We start from the raw sequence: 22,508 nt of genomic DNA, 5'->3' as shown, positions 1-22,508 counted from the left end.
AACATTCTTTCAGAAGATGAGGTGCTACTAAACAGATAAATGATCAAAGAGCTGCAGAACAAGGCCAAATCCAACATCACGGGCAATGGTCTAAATAGTCCTTACGCTATTGTCATCTGTATTAAAAGATCCCACAGTTTTTAATTGCTCTTGCAGTTTTTAGTTTTTGAGACAGAAGTGGTTCAGAAATCTGTATAGCATTAGGAAAACAATGCAGAGTTTTCATTTAAACTTTTCTTTAAATATCTGATGCTTTTGGACAAGGTTTTTTTTTAATAATTGCCATTTACAATGCTTTATATACAACATTTTTCTCTTGTTCTTAGCTTTCACCTTCTTTCTCTAAAATGATTTTAATCGCCCATTCTTTAGCAGCCAACCTAATCAGAGTGGTTATTTATCAGAAGCCCAAATTACCACATGTCCTTGAGGCACAAGCTGTAAGTGAAGAAGTCTGATCTCCTCAGCTGGGGAGCTGAGCACCTGTTCAGGATCCTGCATCCTAGTAGCACATGCTCAAAACAATGGAGCCTCCAGACAGTTAATATAAGAACATTTTCCAGGACTACGTGTAAAGAGCCACTTTGTGTAAAAGAGTCACAGGAAAAAAAAAAAGAGTATGAGTGGTCTATTCAGTTCCTTTTCTTATGGAATCATGCATTTCTGTGAATCTTACATTTCATGGAACTAAGAAGTCTCTCTTAAAATAGACTTGCACTTTAGAAAAGGAATATGTCAGTGGGCTCAAGAAAATTGATAGAATTTTGCACTACATATCTTCAAATACTTATTCTCTGGTCCTTTTACTATTTTATGAAATATTCATGAATTATATTCACTATGTTCAAGCCATCAACTGCATTTAGAATTTGCAAGCATACATAAGAATGTAAATGGCATATTTTGTTTCCTTTTTTTCTCTGATAAGCTATTATGAACATTCCTTTCTGTACTTGTAGATCCTTACTGAGGAAGTTAGAGTCATTTTAGAGTTAGTTTAGAAAATAAAATTGGCATAGAAAAGATTCTAGAGATAACTAATAGGGATATGATGAAATTATATGATTTATGATGGATGTCAAATATCCAGTTTACAGTACTTTAAAGACTGATAATAATTAACTGAAAGACAAACTCTGCTGGCATGTCCAGATAAGAAGTCAAAATTAAACTTCTTATCCAAATTCTGGGAGAGATATTTTTAGATTGAACAGAATATTATAGTGTAAGTATGTTTCAATTTTATTTTTACTTCTTTGATTATAAATTTATTACATTCTGTTTCTTCATATTGATGTAAATTATTTTCATGGAGCATATTTGTGATACAACAAAATATTAACATTATTTGCTCTATAATGGAACATGGCACAAGATGGAATATTGCCTCTTTACAAACACTGGCAACCTCTAACACATAAAACACTATGAAAGGATGTGTTAAAGTCATTTGATCATCAAAAGAGCCTGAGTAAGTAACTGTCCAGGGTTGCCTGAGAAAGGTAGATGTAGTACCCAAGGAAGAAATGGCCTCAGGTTATGTAATTTTGTTTAATAACTCCACATGTAAATACCTTCCATACTGCCTAAAGCCCTTATCCTAAAATGAAAAACAATGAATCAAAAATATACCTTTATGATGCTTAAATGACTTATGTTTACTCTCTGGCAATTGGCATTTTAAATGCATGAGGCCATTAATAAGTAAAGGTAAATCTGAAAGTCCATCTTCTATGTTAACTGTGCTTTAAAATAATTGTGCTTTTAAAAAGTGTAATCACCATAAACTGCAAGTGCTTCTCTCCATTGTTGCCCCAACTCACTTTATTTTCATATTGGTGTATAAAATGAAATAGTTTTGATTTATATTAACACATATTTATCAAGACCCCCCTAAAAATTTATTGACAATTAGCATGGTTATAAAAATCCAGTCACTTTTTTTTCTTCCTGAAATATCCAACTGTGTAATTGTAATATCTTCATAAATTATTGCAAGGATTTACTATTCTGATAATAGCATACATGATATGAAGCCTCCTTCCTGTTTCATCCCTTTGTTCTACGAAAATATAAATAACTTTGCCCAAGTTGCATACAACAGCTATTGTTGAACTTGCTATATTTCCTGCCTACCCCAAACACTATAGTCAGAAATGGTTTTAACAATCTCATCAAGAATATGTTGTAATTTTATTAAAGGTAGTTAATGAGAAAGGCAAGGAGTTTAAGGCTAAATAAAGAAAAGCATATAATAGTACTACTTAAAAAATATTTTCATCACAAAGAAAAAATATTCCCTGAATTCATCTCTGGTTTCTGAAATGCTGGTGCAGATATCTTCTTCAGTGTTGAAGCTTTAAATAGCTATCACAGCATTTCATAAACTTAAACCTGAATTGAAAGGCTGTTCTTGTCTTCAAAAGAAAACTAGTCACTTGTTACTTACATAGTAATTATAGGCTATGCAGATGCCCTAAAGAGCTTTACTATCAAAGTGTTAAGCATGAACCACCAAACAAACCTTATTCAAATTTCATTAAATGGCAAGCCAAAGAAATGTCATCCTCCATACCAATTGCTTATCCAAGAACAATGACCATCTTCCTTGTCTGAGACCTAAATAATGTAATAGAATCAATGTTGTTGATTTAGTTCATGGTGGGCTAAAAGTCATTACTGTTATTCTTCTCTGAGTAAAGAGGTCTCTTCCCCCTCATTATACATAAGAGAAGCTTATGCTAATACACACCAATCCAAGAATGAATAATCTTCTCTGAAATATCACTTAAAGTTGGGGAATTGCAGTAAAAGTGAATGGCTTCTATCATTATAAAAATACTGACCTCAATTTCTGTATTGCATAGATTCTGCTCTAAGGCCTTTGTAACATAACAATTTAAAGCTTACCCAGCAATTCCATTTGCCTAATACTTTAAAAATATTTAGCCGGTCACATGAATATTGCAGTAGTAAAATGCCAGGTATAGATGAATGGAGACTGAGACTATGAAAATGTTTCAAGGGAAGGTAGTGGAGATCAGATTTCTCAGAATTTAACCTTGACTTTGGGGTGCCTGATACCATACAGTCTGAAAATATAGTTTTTATGCTATTGTATAGTTAATGTACAGTACCTGTAATCTGAAATAAATACTTTTGACAAGATTTGGAGAATAGTGTAGCAACAAAAGTTTTATGAATTAGCTCCTCTAGTCAATTGAGGAAAATCTAACTAGGCTCAAGTTTTATTTTCCCTTCATTCAAAAACAGACACACTTAAGATACAATATACTCTTCTAAGTATCTACTTTTGAATCTTTCCTCAACTCCACCTTGTGTAATGTTTAAAAACTGACCAGATCAACTGTAATTTTCTTTTCTATCAAACCCAAAGTGAAAGTCATAGAATATCATGTCCCTGAATGTTCCCTCTCTGTTCCCCAAAATCTAGCCAAGCTATGGCAACAATGACAGCAAGCCTGGGTCTGAGAGTTCCAATACATGTATCTGGAAGGACACTGGCTTTATCCTATATTCACTGGGAACTAGGGCAATTTAGCGGTATCTGCAGAAAGTTAGTAGAGTAATAACATAATTTCCCTATGAACACATAGAAAATACCTAAGTGAGCCCCACCATTGTACCCACCACAAAAATGGTATACTAATTATATAAGTTATAGGCTATGGTTGTATAATTTTATCAAAATTAATTCTATTGTTATGTATAAGAAGAATCAATAAAATAAGAATTTGAATAAAAAGAATCCTCAGGGGAGCTTCAAACAAAACAAAATAAAAAAAAAAAAAGAAAGAACATTATTTTCTTGCCTTTACACCAGTACAGTTACTACCGGGGATGCTAGTTTTACAAGGTAAATAAGCAAGCTAATGCTGATGACATCACAGCTTCTACATACAGAACTCCTCTCTGAGGGGAGAGTGGCATGGAACTGAGGGCACCATGGAAAGGATTCATGTCATTTGCCCAGCAGGCTGTCACTGGAATTGATTCGCAAAGCACCGTGAGGGACAGAGGTGATATCTCTCAGCCTGTCGCTGCTGAATTCTTGTTAGATCAATCACTGGTCTCTTGTAAGCTTTTCCCAATAAACCACAGGTGTCCCATGCTGTCTCTAGGCACTTTCTTTAGCCTATCTGGAAGCTAACCCATTGCCCTGACACAAATGACCTGTAGATGAGAAGTCTTTGATAGCATGTACCCTTGATACAATGCCATAAGAAGGACATCTCAGCACTGTGGAATTTTTTTTTTCCAAAAACTGATAAACCCAGTCAAATCATATGATGAAAACACTGGGGTAATACAGGTTTTGGAAACAACACTATAGTGTATTTGATCTATACCTCTCTTCAAGTTTTCCAAGGTGATAAAAGTACAAAAAAAAAAAAAAGCAAAATAAATAAATAAATTAATTAACAAAACTAAGACCATGTCACAGACTAAAGAAGACCTGGTGAACATGAATACTAAATGCAATACTTTATGACACCCACCCAAATAAATCCCTGGATTGAGTTCTAGAGTAAGAAAAGGGCATTAAAGAAAAACCTATAAAATCCAAGTAACATTCCTTCTTTATTAAATTATTGCATATAGACCTTTGCCAATTAGATATGACAAATGTTTCATGAATGTCAGCAATAAGGGAAACTGCATACACTGTGTATGGGAACTCTCTCTACTAACATTGTCATGTTCCCATAATTCCAAAAGTATTCCAAAATTATAAGTTATTTTTAAGATGAAAAATGCTGTATCCTCTCAGAAATTAAAAATTAACCATTATCTACACTAGGATAAATTTTATCCTATAACTAATCTCTTAAACTTACATCCACATTTAAAAATTATCCATATTTTCTCTTAAATTTGAAGAAAATGTTTGACAATCTATAAAGAGTAGATAATAACAACTCAGTTCCTATAAATTCTCCTTGCTTTTTAGCTATCTTCACTGGGAAGGCACAAGGAGCCTCATATTCACTAACATCCACTGTTAATGACAATTCTTTAAAGGTAGATGTCTGGAAGAAAAGTGGCAAAGATAAACAAATAAATAAATAAACCAGAAAAACAAACACAGTTTCTATTTAGACAGAAAAAAATTACTGAATTAGTTTAAAGTAAGTGCTTTATACCTACATGTTGAGAGCCACAGCCAAGTCGGGATGGCGCCTGACATTTTTTTATAAAAAAATCGCTGGCGTCACCTCTCAACCACTCCTTCTGGCAAAATGCCATGCGCCATCCCAACTTGGCTGTGGCTCTCAACACCTACAGACCTGAAAGAAACTCTCACTGTTTAAAACATTTGGTCCATTTGAGGTTAATGTTGTTGATGATATGACTTTGGAAAGTAGAGTAACATATACCTAGGGACATACAAAGTTGAAATTTGAATAAAAGTACAAATTTAGCAGTGTATCTACAGCAGTGCTAGAGAATGCACATAAGGGCATATGACTTTGGCAGATGCACGTTTAATTTTAACCAGTTGAATGAAACCTAATTTTTTTAAGAGAAAATGACAGAAAACGGGATGCAAAATTTTTTGGAGACAATTATTGTGGTAGGTGTGATGCTTAGAGTTTCAGCATGTGCAGAAAGAGGGAAAGCATAATAAATTTTAGAACTAGAATTGCTCAGTTGCATAGGAAAAAAAATGCAAACACTTGAATGACTTTTTTTCTAGCCTATCTTAAATGATTTTTTTTCCAGGGCATAGATTTTTAAAAAATTATAAAACAAAAGTTCAAATTATTTTTATAAAAGATAATAGACTTTATTTTATAATATAGATAATTGAGAGATTGTGTTTTAGGGTGTGATAAAAGAAGAATGGGGAAAAAAATGGAGAGAATGAGTCCTTGAAACAATGGCAATGGAAAAAGTGACAGGAGGTCCCTGAGGAGAAATCCTCTGTGTGGAAAGTGGTATCCTTTACTTATTGCCTCATTGGTGTTGTGGCCCTTAAAGTTGGCCACACTCAGCTTTGGTAGATTCTTTGGGCATTAAAGAAAAACAGAGTGGATTTCAAGGGTGGATGAAACATCATGGAAGGAGGACCATTGTTAAAGGAACAAGTGGGATGGATGGTCAAGGATTCAGAAAGAAGAGAATGGAAAACCTACAGGGGTCCTGAGAAAGAAAACACCTTAGGATTCTTATTACCTAGGATAATAGATGGAGTTAAGGATCAGGTACTAATGTGGATTTTTATTGAGAGTTATATCAAAAGCCTAAAGTACTTTAATCTGCACACAGCAAATATGTAGCTTGCATATATAAACACCACATGTGTGGAAATATCCAAAATGCAAGAAAATCTAGTGGGAAATTGGGAAAGTCTTTTTCTTTTCTAATTATTCTCTGATCACCTAACAATTTTCCATCCACATAATGGTTTTACCTTCCTCTTGGCAAGTCTGCATCATCCTTTTTCCACCTCACTGTTGGTTGAGGATCTCCCTGGACCTGACAGCGAAATTCTACAGCCTCTTCTTCCAACACCACCTGGTTAATTGGTCTCCTGAGAAATGTGGGTCGTTCTTGGAAAAAAAGAGAGAGAGATAAAGTGAGATGAAATGCGGATGACTTAAGAAATTATGAAAAAAGCAAAGGGAACATATGGTTTACTTTTGTACATAGGTATGGAATGCTGTTTCTCAACAACATCTGATAAGGCCTTACAAATTGAATATAACTGAATAGATAAATTACATTTAAGCACAGGAATAACTACAGTTTCTATGTAGGACCATGCAAACTTGTGGAAAAATATCAAACTGATTTTTTTTGTTGTTGAATTTGTGGGCCAAATCAGGTGAATCCTATTCAAATATTAAGAACACCAAATTCTATAGAAAGAAGGTGAGTTTAAAAATTATTAATGTAATCTATTATCATGGCTTACAGTAAGAAAACTATAAGTTGAGATTGATGGAAAACATCAAAAAGATATTAATACTCCATCAAGAATGCTTCAAGCTGCAGCTCAGTGGTAGAGCTCTTGCCTAGCACGTGTGAGGCAATGAGTTTGATCCTCAGCACCACATGAAAATAAACAAATAAAATAAAGAATGCTTTCAGGAAAAAATCTTATGTTCTTGCATGTGAGTCTTATATAAATTTTTCCACTTAAGCTTTTACTTTACAAGGACTTAATACATATGTGAATATTTTAACTGCATGTATTGAAAGCTGTCTGCCTGATTTTTTCTTTAATGTAAATATTGTCATTTTTAATTATTGAAAACTGTCATACATAATTTTCTAAGGGCTTTTCCAGTGTTCTCCTAAACCAGATACTTATATATATATGTGTATATATATATATATATATATATATATATATATATATATATATATATATTACTTTATTTAACTTTTGTGTTCCTTATTTATTCAATATTCTGCTTTAGTGTTTCTGCCTTTGCTTACTTACTTAGTTAGTTAATATACACTTGGGACTGAAAAAAATGCATTTTAACACTAGTCTACATAAAACAAGTGGAAAATAAATTCCTAATCATAAGAATCTTACCATCCAAAAAAAAAAAAAAACATACAAAACAAAACAAAAAAATTCATGCATCCTTAAATAATTCTATTTCTTGTCCATTTTCTTCATTTTTTGAAAATGGTCTGATATTAAAAAATTAACACTTAAAAATTAGCACATCTCCAAATCATAGGCAAGTCTAATATTGCTACTTATTGAAGTAGAAAGAAAACTAAGTCAAGGAAAAGAAAGATGAGATCCATAGGGAATTGACACAATTTATCTGACCATCCGGCCATGTTTAGCCACTAAGGACTCTAGGTTCAAACTCCTGGTATAGAATTATGAATGTGGTGGCCCAACAACTAAAACATACTTAGTAGGAAAACGTTGGAGAAAATAAATCATACAAAATAACATGTTAGGAGTATAGAATAGAAGTATGTTTGTTTGTCAATTAAATCAAGATCCTATCTATAAAACAAATATGTAAGTTGCAAGGGAAATATTTTGTTGCAAGACAAATCACCTATCACTGGCATTCAGAAGGAGCACAATTGTATCTCTCATGGAGAATTAGACAGTAAGAGTCAATATTTTCTTCAAAACAAACACCTGAATATATTCCACTATCTTTCTTCTGAGAACCCACAATTCTAAGCCATAAAACAAGACAAACAAGAATTTATCATGAAAACTTTTTTTAGAGCTGAATTTACAAATAACCCATAAAACTAGAGAAAACTTGAATATCCCTAAATATTTTAGATAGCCAAGATTATTATCTGAACAATTTTAGATAGCAAAATATGTCCTGTTGACCAGAGAACAAAAGTACATTTTGCATGTAATGATTTAGTGTTATCCTTTTGAACTCAGGATACTGTGTTCCCACTATTTTAAGGATAGCATATTTGATATTGAACTATTTCTGCTACTGGAAGCAAATAGGCAAGAGGATTGATGTATACTTACGGGTGTTGCAAATATTAATAGTACAAATGTATCATCAGCCTAAGAATTGGGATTAACTTTTTTGCTGCCATCCAATGGAGCTATTAGTCGCATTTATCTAAAATCTGCTAAAGAGGACTAAACCTCTACCACTGTTGATTGAGATTGAAAAACAATTTAGGAGAAGACCCTGCTGCCCCATCTGGGGTTAACAGAAATACTGTATTATACCTGGCATAGGATGGACAAGCTAGATAAGTCTTTTCTTAACCACTCATTCATCTACCACATATTAGACTAATCCAGGCTTCAGGTTTGGGGGCTGGGAAACAGCCAGCATCTTGGTTACCCTGAGAATGTGGTAGGAGATGCAGCTAGCCAGATAGTAAGTAGCAAGACTATGAAGGGCCTGTGTGCCATGATAAAGAGTGTTAAGCTCTACCTTCAGGATGATGGAGAGCAGTTAGGATTTCATATGCTTATTTATAATAAGCATATGAAAGACCATGTTAGTACATCTGAGAAAGATGAAATACAAGAGAACATGAAGCCAGGCGCACATGGCACCCCCATGTAATCCCAGTGGTTTGGGAGTCTGAGGCAGGAGGATTGAGAATTCAACAGCAGTCTCAGCAAAAACAAGGTGCTAAGCAACTCAGTGACACCCTGTCAAAAAATAAAATACAAAAAGGGCTGAGGATGTGGCTCAGTAGTTAAGTGTCCCTAAATTCAATCCCTGGTACCAATTCAAACAAACAAAGAACATGAATCAATTAGGTCAAAGTGCTGTTATAAGAAATTCTTTCAGCTTAAATTGACAGTGATTCCCAGGATATAGAAAAGGGGATACACTACAGAGATTCAAAACTGAGTAATCAATCAGACATGCAAGGTGAAAACGAACAGTCCAGAAAGATTTTCAACAGTCCATTTAACAATTTTGAACATACTGCTAGGTAAAATGTGGGTATCATTGTGTAAGTGTATATAAAATAGTAAGTATGAGAAAAATTAACTTCTTATACTCAAGCCATTAATGTTTGTGCTACTTAAAGTCAAAATAATTCTGAATTAATAAGATGAAGGAAGTCCCTGAAAGGGAAAGAAAAAATATGGTATCTGTAGATTTAACTCTTACATATAAGAAATTTAAGGAAGGAATCAAAAGACACATCTGAAGATTTGATAAAGTTTTTGTCATAAATTAAATTAAATGTCATTTTAAAAATTAAGATGCTAAAGTCATGTTCATTGAAGTTAGGAACAAGAAGAACTTGGCAATATTAATAATCAGTAAGAAAAATATGAAATTTGAAGAACCAAAAAAAATTACCTGTTTATACTCTGCAATTCAAAAAATTACAAAACAATAACTTTGCTAATTGGTAACTGCAACAAAAACAAGAAATACATAGAATTTTGGCAATGATAGTGGTATTGGAATATGAGGAACTTTTTGAATGAATCATGGCAAATTTATACATTGAAAATCTACTAAGTCATTGGAAGAGTAAAGCTGTCTATTATCATGACATTGTGCTGAGTATAAAATAAATAGCAAGACAGCACATGAGACTAGTTGTACTAAAATAACTTGTTTTTTCAGGCAAAGATTTTGTGTGCTTCATTTAACATGTATCAAGCATAATTCCACAACACACAATCAATCTGAGGAGCAAATTTTACATCAGATGTGGCACAAAGCTACATAGTCTCTTCCTCCAGGGGAAAGGGACAGGACCCTTAAGGAGTTTTTGGTTATCATACGTGTTCTAAGTCCCATTGTGTTATAAGGGAAGCACCTGACTTATAATTTCAAGAAGAAGCAAGATGCAGGATCCCCTACTGCTGTTCTGATGAGCACAGCAGGATGGAGAACTTCAGGATGATCCTTCTCTCTTTCCTTCTGCCCTCAAGCAGAGTCCAGTTGCTTAGCAACTGGATAACCATGGGAGAGTATCTGGTACAGGAGTTTGGAAACCTGATATTGGCACATAGTAGAAAGTGTAATTCAGTTGATAGGAAAAAAGATGGATGCCAAGATAACTGAGATAAAAGTCTCTTGGATTCACATGATACATCAAAGTGGGGTTTACACCAGACTAACTTTGGTTATGTCTTCCAACAAAGGAAAGAAAATTTACTGATACACTGGTGTTTGCTCACAAGTTTTAAAGCATTAGTCTAAGAATATCCATAGCACCCTCTCCTGTAAATCTCTCTAAATTATATTATTCAGTATTCCTATTGTCTTATGTTAATTATTAACTCACCTTCTGCTTTGCAATTTTCATCACTGCCTATAGAAAATAGTATGTTAAAAACTGTAGGTTGGACTAATATATTATATATACATACATGGTAATACATATATTATATATATATACACTAATATATATATATATCTCAAATCCAAGAAAATCTTTTAAAAGAATTTCTTGCCATATTCCTTAATTAGGCTGTTTTCCAGGAAATATGAAACTCGGACAAAAAAATGAGTATTACAAAGTAAGTGGAAAATATATTTTTGGAAGGCTTGAATTTGTAGAGGCTAGAGCCAAAGGAAAGCTAAGCCCCTTTCAGTCACAGGTTGTAAAAATTTCAAAGAAGTATCTTTGTTTGCCTCTTTTGTATCAAAGTCATCTGCATATAAATGAAAAATTAGAAATTTCAGAAAGTAAGATGAAAATTGAACAATGTAGTTAGTTGATAAGTGATCCCACTCAGTACCTATTAATGTCCAAAGAGATTGTACCTATGAGCCTCTGTATAATTAAAATAAATATGTATGAAAATCTTGATCTATTGAACAACAAGGCTGCTTAATTTTAAGGCATGTCAAAAACCAGGTCACTGTTTTTTTCCACAGTATCACCTTATGTCTGACCGCATATTGAAAATTGGGAGAGAAATCTCCAGGGCTGTTTGCTGACTGTTTATCAATTAGGTTAGAGTTCTTCTGAATGGGCTTATCCCTAATTATATAACTGTGGCGTGATCACAGGCAATGTCTTTGCCAATGCAATTAACATTTTTTTTTTCTGTGAGATTAACTGGATTTGAATCACCTGCATAACTTGCTTACAAGGTTAATCTCTCTTGAGACAATTGTGTTGTTTGCCAGTGTGTTACTCTGTAAAGCACAGCTCTCAAGTATTCCTGTCAATTTAGTTCTAAATTAGCATACTGGAAAATCCAACTTTATATGTAGCTATAATAAAATCAAATGCCAAGTCTCATTGTAGTTATGTCAATATTATTTGAAAAGAAAAATATTCAATTTATTAAAATACTATAAGTTTGAAACTCAAGTGCAGAATATCACTTTAAGTTCCCTTCATATGCTACAATTAAGGAAATTAAGTGCCCAGTTGACAAATTTTGCAACAGTACCCAGTCATTGAAAATGATTGTATAGTTGCCAATGACCCTGCCATGGCAGCTATTTCTAGGATGATCTTAGCAATTTAAAATGGAGTTTGCTTGACTTTTAGCAGTAGTGTGTGGCAATAATTACATGGGTTGAGTTCTTTAAATCTTGTAAGAAGAAAACTATGCAATAAAAGGACATTAGAACTAGCAACTGCTTGTAAACCTTGTCTTGACTTTAGCTACCCCAGTAAGACCTGCCACACTGTAGTGTCTATTAAATGAGGAAATCAGACATCTGGCCTAGTAGAAATCTCTTTACTTAACTGGGCATGTGTGAGGTGAGAGTGGGTTTTATAGCCACTAGATGTGCCACTAGATGTGCCCTTCCAAAAAAAAATTGGAGGATAATGATCAGACCACCTGAATATGATTAATTAAATCCTGACTACATTCATTCCTTTTTGCCAAGAGTTTCCTTTATCTGAGGGAAATCACCCTAGAAGCAAAGACCAACATAGGTTAAAGTTCTTGGAAGAAATAAAAAGCCTCTCTCACCATATTTTAGAGGGAAAGTTTCATGTTAGTGCTGACAACATGATATGAGAGTTGGCCTGAAGTCAGGGGCACTGTCTATGCATCACTATATTTAAACACTTCAACAGTGTTTAGCACCTGGTAGATACTTGATAAACATACTCAAGAAAGAACTATATTTCTCCTAACAATCATGCTGGATTTTAATAACACCTTATGCTCTGAATTCTTATATGAAAGCCACAGAATATAAACAAAATGTAGGTATTGCTTATGGTTTCTTTTGAGATCTTTCCTTATAGTTTTGTCTGTATTTTTAAGCTCCTATCAATCCATCAAAAGTTATCTCTTATACATTACAGAAAATCATCACCAGCCCCAATCTCTGTTTTCATTTCCCAATGAAAGGACTACTTCCCAACCTGAGCATCCTACAGTGAAAACCATCAGCTGTACATTAGTATTTTTATGCGGAACAGTCTTTTTAGAGAACAGCAATTGAATATCAATGAACCCCAATAGAGTATATAGAGTATATGTTATTTGAAGAAAGTCTTAAATACTTTTTTAAAAGGCAGGAAAACATGACAAATATTTACTTCAAAACATTGTTATTAAAATTGTGCGAAACAAGAGAGGTTATAACATACATAAAACAAAAACAGGATGCTATCAATAGGAAAAATAGAGAAAAGACAGTAGGTTTGACATTTAATTAATATATACATGTTTGACACAGCAATGAATAGAAAAGAGAAAAATTTTCATTTTGTTTTGCTTAAGAGATTTTATATGTAATTGAGATTGCTCATAAAGAGTATAAACTAGGGGGAAAAAAAGTTCCAAACCAAGGCATAGGATGGAAATATTGCTGAACACTGAGATAAGGAAACAGCACATTCTATTGCATAGAGAAACAAAAAGATGAGTGATTACATACAAAACTATAGTGATCATAACCTCATTGGACTTCTCAAGAAAAACACAGGAAGGTAAATTACGTTAAAGTGACAATTTCAATATTCTCATAAAAAAAATTCTTTACACCACAATTCTGTAACTTAAGTTCTAGATAGAATAACAGAATTTTGGCTTGAAATGTGCTCCAGGCTCTTTAAGCAGAAAGTAAGAGAAAAACATTTTCCTTCTTAGAAGGACTAACCAATAAAGAAACAGGGGACAGAAGATGGTGGATACAGCATCCAATAAAAGGAAGACAAAATCAGAATGAAATGTTTAGAACAGACCTAAATACTGTCCAGACCAGTGGAGGTTTGAAACCTCCAGGAAGGCTGTAGAGAGGAGAACATTTAATCACTATAGTGTGAAAAATTAAATTTAGAATATTTTTCCATAGTGATGTCAAGAATTTATGACAGGGTAGACTAACATAATTATGGAAAAACTTGTTCATTAATTCAAAAGAACAAATATAGTACAAGAAGATAAATGTTATCATAAGAGTATAATATACAGCTTGCAATTCATAATACTTACAAGGTTATAATAACTAAATTCCAAATATTAATATAACTGATATTTCTATAGTGAGTACACTAAAAAGAGGAGGGGAAACAAACTAGAAACAAGAAAGCAAGAAAGGGAAGTATATGTAAGTGGACCAAATTATTATTTTGTGAAATAGAAAGTAAATATATATGATTGATAAATTAATAAATAATAGAATAAACATATGTTCATACATACAGAAATAAATTCCAGAGAAAGCATAAAGTAGACTTGCAGAAATATTCAAAGTTGAAGACTGAGTGTGTGAGTGTATGTGTGTGTGTTTGTGTGTATATTGGGGAACCTATGTGATATGATGTTTCTGTATTTCATTATGATTTGCAATATTTATGATTTATGATAGAAATTTTATGCATACATTATATTTTCATATTTTACTTTGATAAACATTCAAAAATTATTTGGAAAAAATCATGTTATTTTTGGTTATTTTTTGAATAACAGTTAAATTTTGGATAGCAGATATCTGAAATCTATCCAAGCTTAGAATTTAATGACATACTAGACTTTCATTTCTCTGTCTTCAGGATCTTGAAGTAAAATTCCTAGGGAGTATTCTTTGTGTTTGTGTCTAGACTATGCTTCAGATTTTTAGTGTTATTTTAGACCGTGCATAAAATTCTAAGTTTTAGAATTAGTAGTATCCATTTAACTCAATTTTTTATGAACAGAAAATATTGCAAACAACAATTATAATAAATACTTCATGAAATATGGTAGAGTAACCTTTTGAAAATTAGGATATACTGATCATGACTTAGTCAAAAGGGCACTTTAAAAATAATTTTTAAAAAATTTATTCAATATTTTTATTTTTATATTTATGTGGTGCTGAGAATCGAACCCAGTGCCTCATGCATGCAAGGTGAGCACTCTACTACTGATCCACAAACCCAGCCCCTAAATTTTTTAACTATAACACATCTAAGCTTATTTACTAAAAAACCAAATGCTTAAAGATTGAAGAAGTTTTTTGTTTTTTTGTTTTTTTTTGGTTTTTTTTTGGCAATATGTCTCAAAAAGTGACCACTGTATAAGAAAACACCCTTTATTTGTTCTGTTTGCTGTTTGTAAGTGAATTATATTTCTTGCCCAACTAAAAATCTGTATAACATATCTTAAAAATTGAATTTCAAAAGACAGTAGAAAGCCTCTCTTTAAAAAACCCCTTTACAGAGGGGTTATGGTAACCAAATACTTTCAAGTTGAATCATAACTACCTGAAAATAATGTTGGGGAGGTGGAGTGTGGAATGTAATCAGGTGTGCAGACTTTAGTTCAGAAGTGTTATATTTAACAATGATGAAATATAATGAGGCTTATCAGAAATCATGTCCTGGATGTAAGAGCCCCAGAATGAAATAAAGAAGGCCTCACCATGAGCAGCAAACCATTTATTTCATGTTCTCTGGAAGGAGGGAGTCAGTTTCAGAAAGGGCCTCTCGAACAATCCTCATCCTTGGTTTGGACTGTCTCTTCTGTATTGTGATTTTTCTTCTGAGTTTGGATGTTGTTTTCTTATCAATAATGGAATTTTAGCTTTTGCCTCAACTTAATAGTGTACTTATAAGCCCTCAGGTCAGTTGTGACTAGTTTACACCATCACATAAACGTTTCTCAGGTTCCTAAATCAATTCCTCCAGAGGAACTGCCTCTGGACAAATTCAATCTTTTGGGTTGATCGCTATTTTCAAAATAATTTAGAAGTTGCCCCATAACTCTTGACATGTTTAGGGATCTCTTGCAGTTCTCATCATGTCTTCAGGGAAGGTAGGGTAAATATTTCATGATATAGGCACATTATTGATAAGTTTAATGTCTTGGGTAATGACATTAAACCCTCTTAATTTCCTTCTAAAGGCAGTCAATGCTGCTATAATGCAATGCTTTTCTATTCCAAAGCTTGTGGTAGTTACAGAAAAATAGCAGTGAGTGTTTCTTTAAATGGAAGAGCTATCCTTGTGGGTTTTCTGTGCTAATGTTCAGTGACCACTAATTTCATATCTTATCAGGCAAAACTGTATTTTATTCATTATAGAGCGAAGCACATTTGAAACTCTTACAGAGACGACTGCATGACATTTAGGGGCAAACTGATACTTGTCTGAGCTCTGCGTGACAGAAATTTACATGCATACTTGGAACAATTTTATTTTTACTATTCAATTCCTTTAATGAATTATGAGGGATTTCCCCTGGCTTTGTCATTTGGGCCTCCAAGCTGCTTACTATCCACAGGGAATATTATCAGAGATTACTCAGTACTCAGAGTGATTGAAAAGAGAGGCCTGCACTCTGGTACATATTCATAAAGGACAACCTTAACTCTTGAACTGTAATAGAAACTGCAGTAGGTCTCTTTCCATCATGGTATCCCATTCCACCACAGGATGCACGTTACATACTCATACTGCAAAAGAAGTTTCTCTAGAATCCCCTGTAGGACTTTGATGCTATACTTGTTCATGTCCTAGAGTAACAACCACAAATAGACATCTTATCATGTTGTGCATAAAATCAGGAGGCTCTTTTACTGGCACAGCAAAGTAATTTAAAAATCACAATCTCTTGTGCCTTATAAAAATCACATGGTAGCTACAAGTAGTGAAAAATTTTATTAAGGGACATTCATAGACATACATATATCTATATGCATGTATGTGCATAAAAGCATATAATCATGTGTGTATACATACCTATACCTGATGTATATGAAAATATATAATATATGTGTGTGTGTGTATACACATATACATACAGCTACATGTATTCACTAATAAATGCAACAAAGTAGATGAGTAATAAAATGTAGAGGGATGTCATCTCAAATAGATTTTGAGAAACAACAAATTTTACATTTTGGTGAAGGACAAAATCATAAAGCTACATGAATAAAGTAGACGAATTAATATTTCAAAAAAAATTTAGACATCAGAATTTTCACTAGAAACAAAATTTTAATTGGTTGTTGATTATCACAAGTGATGAGTAATTGTTCATATATGGCTTGGGATTTAGAGTTAACAAAAATATTTTAAAACCAAGGCAATTTAGAGTATAAATAGCAATTTGGAATTTAAAAGAGTTTTACCAAAGACAGTCAGCTCTGCTGGATCACTGTCTCTTTCTCCCACCATATTGGTACCAACACAGGTGTACATTCCTGCATCACTTTTTCTGGTATTGGAGATCATCAGTTTTCCACCACGAATCTGTTAATATTAAACAAAAAAATTTCTTTTAAAAAAGAAAAGGAAAAGAAACAGGAAAGGAAAGAAAGGGACATTAATAATTTGGAATACTTAAGCACATTTGCTTTCAAAAGAAAAAACTGCATCTAAGATAAAACTCTTACACAAAACTCTCCCACCATTTTGGCTTCTGCCCATTGGGCATCTTAATTCAACTTTAGTATAACTGTCTATATTTCCTTCCTAGAGAATGCATCTTTGAAGCAGTCTTTCTCTGTTTTGCCTGGTCATATTTTGCATCTTGTGACTGTCCCCACTAAATCTGCAGGGGTCTTTCTTCACACTGAGTTCAGCTGAATGAATTGCTTTTGTCATCAAAAAATAACATTAGATATCTGTTTTGGATAATATAATAAAACCTAGCTGATTTAAAAGGATGCATCAAGTATTCATTGAGTACTACAAGGGCTGGGGAGTATTCTAGGCATTTGGAATATAACAGTAAGCTAAACAGTCAAAATCTGTTTCTTTGTGAACCTTACATTTCAACTATTAGTGTTAATCATCTTTGGAAATAATTTTTGACAAGAAGGGTATGTTGAGCAAAAATAATTAAAACTTATAAAATAATGTGTATGGATTAGTACAAATTATTGACATCTAATAAGTGGTTGCTAAATACTTCTTAAAAGAGAAGCATGTGTTGACCCCAAAAATGCAATAATAATAAAATGTCTATTAAAGAGTACATTAACTCAAAGTTAGAATTTTAGTAAGTATATTGTCACATTATTTTTTCTCATTTTCCCTTCCTTTGTAAGAATATAGTTCAACAATCTTAACTTTACATGATTGAGTGTTCTTAAAGGAAATAAAACATTCAAACATTCTGATTTCTTCCATTATTTTTAAATTTTTCATTGATAAACAAAATTCATTTAGTTTTGTTCATCAGAAATAGTTTAAGCTCCAAAATTTGTCATGTCATAAAGATTTTCAACTTTTTTTTTTTTTTTACATGAGAAGAAAAGCCATCACTCTGTCCTCAATTGTATCCAATATGTCATAATGGGAGCCTATAAAGCCTTTCTCTTTCCCTTGAAACAGGGCTTGTCAATATGACTATTTCACCAATGGTAATAAAGCAAATGCTTCATCAGAAAAAAAAAAAAAGTTGCTTGCACATTGGGATTTGCTTTCTCTTGCTACAATTGGAAACCTAAGACCATGAAACCAGACTAAGGTAGCCTGTTAAAATATGAGAGACCATAAGAAGTGAGCTTCTAGCTGAAAGTCAGCTAATTTCTAGACCTAAGCAAGGTCATCCTAGATTATTCAGCTGCCAGTTCACCTTTAAACAGGCCAGGGAAGGATACGAAAATCTGGCAGAGATAAATCATGCTGTCTTTGATCAGGAATATCAACTTTTGCATGGAATCATGGTCTAAAAATGGATTTTATAAGTCAAAAATTTCAGGGAGATTTTTTACAGAGAAAAAGCACATTTTCAAAAGTTTGGTACCCAAATCCAGACCATTAAGAACCAAAGTCTCTTTGGCAACATAGATACTCAAGATGTAAACAGCAAAATCAGAAATATTCCACTTTATATTTCTGTCTCTTACATGGCCTATCACTTCTGTGCTGCAGTGTAATTTCAATATGTATATATAAAAATAAAAGTATATTTAAAGATAATAAATACATTTTAATTTTTTTATACTAGGGATTGAACCCAGGAGCACTTAGCCACTGAGCCACATGCCCAAGCCTTTTATCTATCTATCTATCTATCTATCTATCTATCTATCTATCTATCTATTTTTGTTTTGAGACAGAGTCTCACTAAATTTTTTAGGGCCTCCCTGAGTTTCTGAGGCTGGCTTTGAACTTGAAATCCTTCTTTCTCAGCCTACTGAGCTGCTAGGATTACAGGCATGCACCACCATGCCCAATTATTTATTAATTTATTTATATTGGTTCATTTACTTATTTACTTTGTGTTGTGGGGGACTGAACCCATGGGTACTCTACCATCAAACTACACAACCAGACTTATTTATGGTTTGTTCTGTTTTACTTTTCAAGACAGAGTCTCACTAAGCTACTAAGGTTGGCCTCAAACTTATGATCCTCCTGCCTCAGATTCCTGAGTCACTGGGATTAGAGATATATGCCACTGTGCCTTGCAGATTATATAAACTCTTAATTGAAATGTCACATTTCTTCAGGCAAATGAAAAATTATTTTAAATAAAATGTCTTCACTGTGTTATTACTACTAAATATTACTAAATAACATAAGTGGAATTATATTCTATTTCCTTAGAATGGCTGTCACTTATAAATTTTTTCATACAAATATTGAGTGGATCCTCTAAAAATATGAATTATTAAATTTGTATATATTGGGGCTGGGGATGTGGCTCAAGTGGTAGCACGGTCGCCTGGCATGCGTGCAGCCAGGGTTCGATTCTAAGCACCACGTACAAACAAAGATGTTGTGTCCGCCGATAACTAAAAAATAAATATTAAAAAAATTCTCTCTCTCTCTCTCTCCTCTCTCACTCTCTCTTTAAAAAAATAAAATAAAATAAATTTGTATATATTAATTCCCTTTGTTCTGTACCTTTACATAAAAGCATTGAATCTTAACTGTTGAACCTGGTTATCAATTTATATGAACTAAACTGCAAAATCAGTCATTTTAATTTTTATTTAACTTATTTATTTAAAATTTGCCTTAAAATTAACTCATTTTAAAAATTTTGCTGTTACAAATATTGAATTTGAAAAACTGGATTAAATGAGATATTTATCACCTCATATGATTTCCTCTTATTATTTTATAAATAGCACAAAATGAGATATTATTCTTAATATGGTTTATGGTTATTGCTTACTCTAACACTCATGTTAAAACGTAAATGATGAACAGAAGACATTGAAAAGCTAAGACATCAATATCACACTGCAAATATAAATTTACATATTCAGACTGATAAGATTATTAATACATCATGTATACTTGATTTCTATAATTTGTGTCTTTTTGTAGTCTCATCCCTAAATTTAATTCTTTTAAGACTTTTTGATGTGGCATAAATGTTAGTCAGCATTTGAGTACAATTTTATTAAAAATAAATTTAAAAATACATCCATTTTTAGATGTGAATTTCCATCTGTCTGAGCTGTCATTCTAATTTAACTCACACTTATTCTGTCTTCCTTGTCATCAATTCGAACTTTGTCTTTTTTCCAGTAGATGGTGGGTTCTGGGTGTCCCCGGGGAGGTTGGCACTCCAGGATTGCAGGCTCTCCAGCTGCCACTACAACATCTGTGGGGTTTTGCCGGAAGTCATCTCGCAACACTGCAGAGAAACAATTACAGTAAAAAAAAAAAGTCAATGATAGTAACTTCAGCTTTCACTCACAAAACGTAACTTCAAGTCTTACTTGTTCTAGTTAAAAAAAAAAAAAAAAAGAAAGAAAAAAAATTCTGAATACTTACTGAGAACACAGTCATGCCCATCTTAAAATATTCTAGAGTCTACCTAAATGCTCAGGTTGGGAATGGCTTACTATATGGTCATGCATCTTTGCTTTAAAATGCAAGCTAAAAATTGAGATGACTGACCCTAAGGACAATTATATGAGAAATATTTATGATAAAGTCTTAAGATTTAATTAAAAAAGTGAATTATATAATGTGGCATGAATCTAATTTTATAAAGAAAAAATACACACATATATAATAGCTATATTAAAGTAAATGTTAAAGATGTTCCAAAATGTGAAGCAATTCCTGTGCAAGTGCTTTGTGAGCATGTGTGTCGTTCTCTTAGGGGAAGTGGAGTGAGACTCTTTGAGATAGTCCTTTCTTATGACATGAATATGGACAAGGTGCACACTGTTCTCCTTACACTTTGGAAGGCAGACCCATTGTTCACCCTTGCAACGCTCTAGCACCCACGTACACAAGGCTCCATTTTCATTCTCTCTGCATCTCCACCTGCCGAGTGACATCTGGGCAGCGTGACATTCAGGGCAAGAGATATCCCTTGTAGCAGTTTTGCCAGTCTGAATTTCCCTCCTTTCATTAAGGAGAACAGCAGGTTGGACCTCCGTTATAACCTCCAAAAATCTGGCACGCCTGGCTGTCCAAATGTCACCTATCTATCAGCCTGTGCTCTTCTGCTGCTGGCAAGATGAAAAGCCTGCAGCAGTGACTTGGCCCTATCAGATTGTAGAAACCTATGTTTATTTGATAAATACAGGCTGGGACTACTTTTGGACACATTTAAAAAAAAAAAAAGTTGAAACAAGCTAATCTACTATATATTCCAACCATCTCCACCTCTCCTAGCTGCCTTCACTTTTCCTGTTCTTTGATATTTCAGGGCTAACTCAGTTTTAAATTATGTAAGGGTAAAACATGTTTATATGATGTATCAATGTATACAAGCACATACTGAGTTTATTGTATATTATTTATACAAAAAGATAAACGCATATATACACATATTTACATGTATATATATATATGTGTGTGTGTGTGTGTATGTAGATGTGTGTGTGTGTGTGTGTGTGTGTGTAATGTCTGAAGTCAGCATCAGGCAACTTGTTATAGCCTGTTATGTAAATTATCTGCTGCAAATGGGGATTAGGTCAAACCAGCCACCTTCCCTGTCCTGTAATGAGACCCTCTTCAGCACTCAGTTTCTTTGTTGTGCCAAGTCTGTAAGTTAATTGCCATCTCCAAATAAATAAAAATCTCCATCTGAAAATAGCTCCAGAGAGACAACCAAGTGACTTTCAGGGCTTTTCTGTTCTGTCTCATCCAATGTATCCTTTAAAATGGTTTTCCAGCTTAATGAAGTCATGCCCCTTTAGGAGATTAGAGAACTTTATTTCCTATTGAAGGAGCACTAAGAAAGAATTCAGCACAAATTGTTCAGCTTCAGCTTATCAACTGATTAATTTACTGCTTTCTCTGCTAAGGAAATATGTTCCATTTTAGCACTGTGAACTGCATATTTTGACTAATGGGCAAGAAAGGTGTGATTGATATGCATAAGTATTTGCTTCTGAATGGGTAGAGGGAAGTGTGCAATTAAGTGTGACATTCGTGCAAGTAGTAAGAAGGGGTTAACAATGTGGTTCCCTCTTGCAGGTATATCCTCCAGGGAGAGCAAGCTGGTGACTAATTTATATTCTAAATACTGAACAGCTGCCTATTTATTCAATGTTAAGAAGTGCAAAAATATGGTAACAGAGTGATAGGCCCCCCTACAATATCCGGTACTGGCAACAAATGGTGTTTTGGCAGACCCTCAATCTGTTTGAAAATGACACATCTGGCAAGTTGAAGAGCCTTCTCCTGCACGGGTCTCCCAACAA

General features: G+C 33.4%; 1 protein-coding gene across 1 annotated transcript in view; it reads right to left on the bottom strand.

The window, feature by feature from the left end:
- The window catches only part of Robo2 (roundabout guidance receptor 2), a 540,305-nt gene that overhangs the window by 146,700 nt on the left and 371,097 nt on the right, over positions 1 to 22,508 (bottom strand). Inside the window, exons 3-5 of the mRNA XM_077110331.1 lie at positions 20,322 to 20,479; positions 17,010 to 17,130; positions 6,437 to 6,575 (exon numbers count right to left, since the gene is read on the bottom strand). Of these exons, the coding sequence (XP_076966446.1) occupies positions 6,437 to 6,575; positions 17,010 to 17,130; positions 20,322 to 20,479 (418 nt within the window). The remainder of the gene's footprint in view (positions 1 to 6,436; positions 6,576 to 17,009; positions 17,131 to 20,321; positions 20,480 to 22,508) is intronic.

The sequence above is a fragment of the Callospermophilus lateralis genome, chromosome 10 (assembly GCF_048772815.1).
Source record: "Callospermophilus lateralis isolate mCalLat2 chromosome 10, mCalLat2.hap1, whole genome shotgun sequence".
Taxonomy (NCBI): Eukaryota; Metazoa; Chordata; class Mammalia; order Rodentia; family Sciuridae; genus Callospermophilus; species Callospermophilus lateralis.
This window is presented reverse-complemented; position numbering and strand designations above follow the sequence as displayed.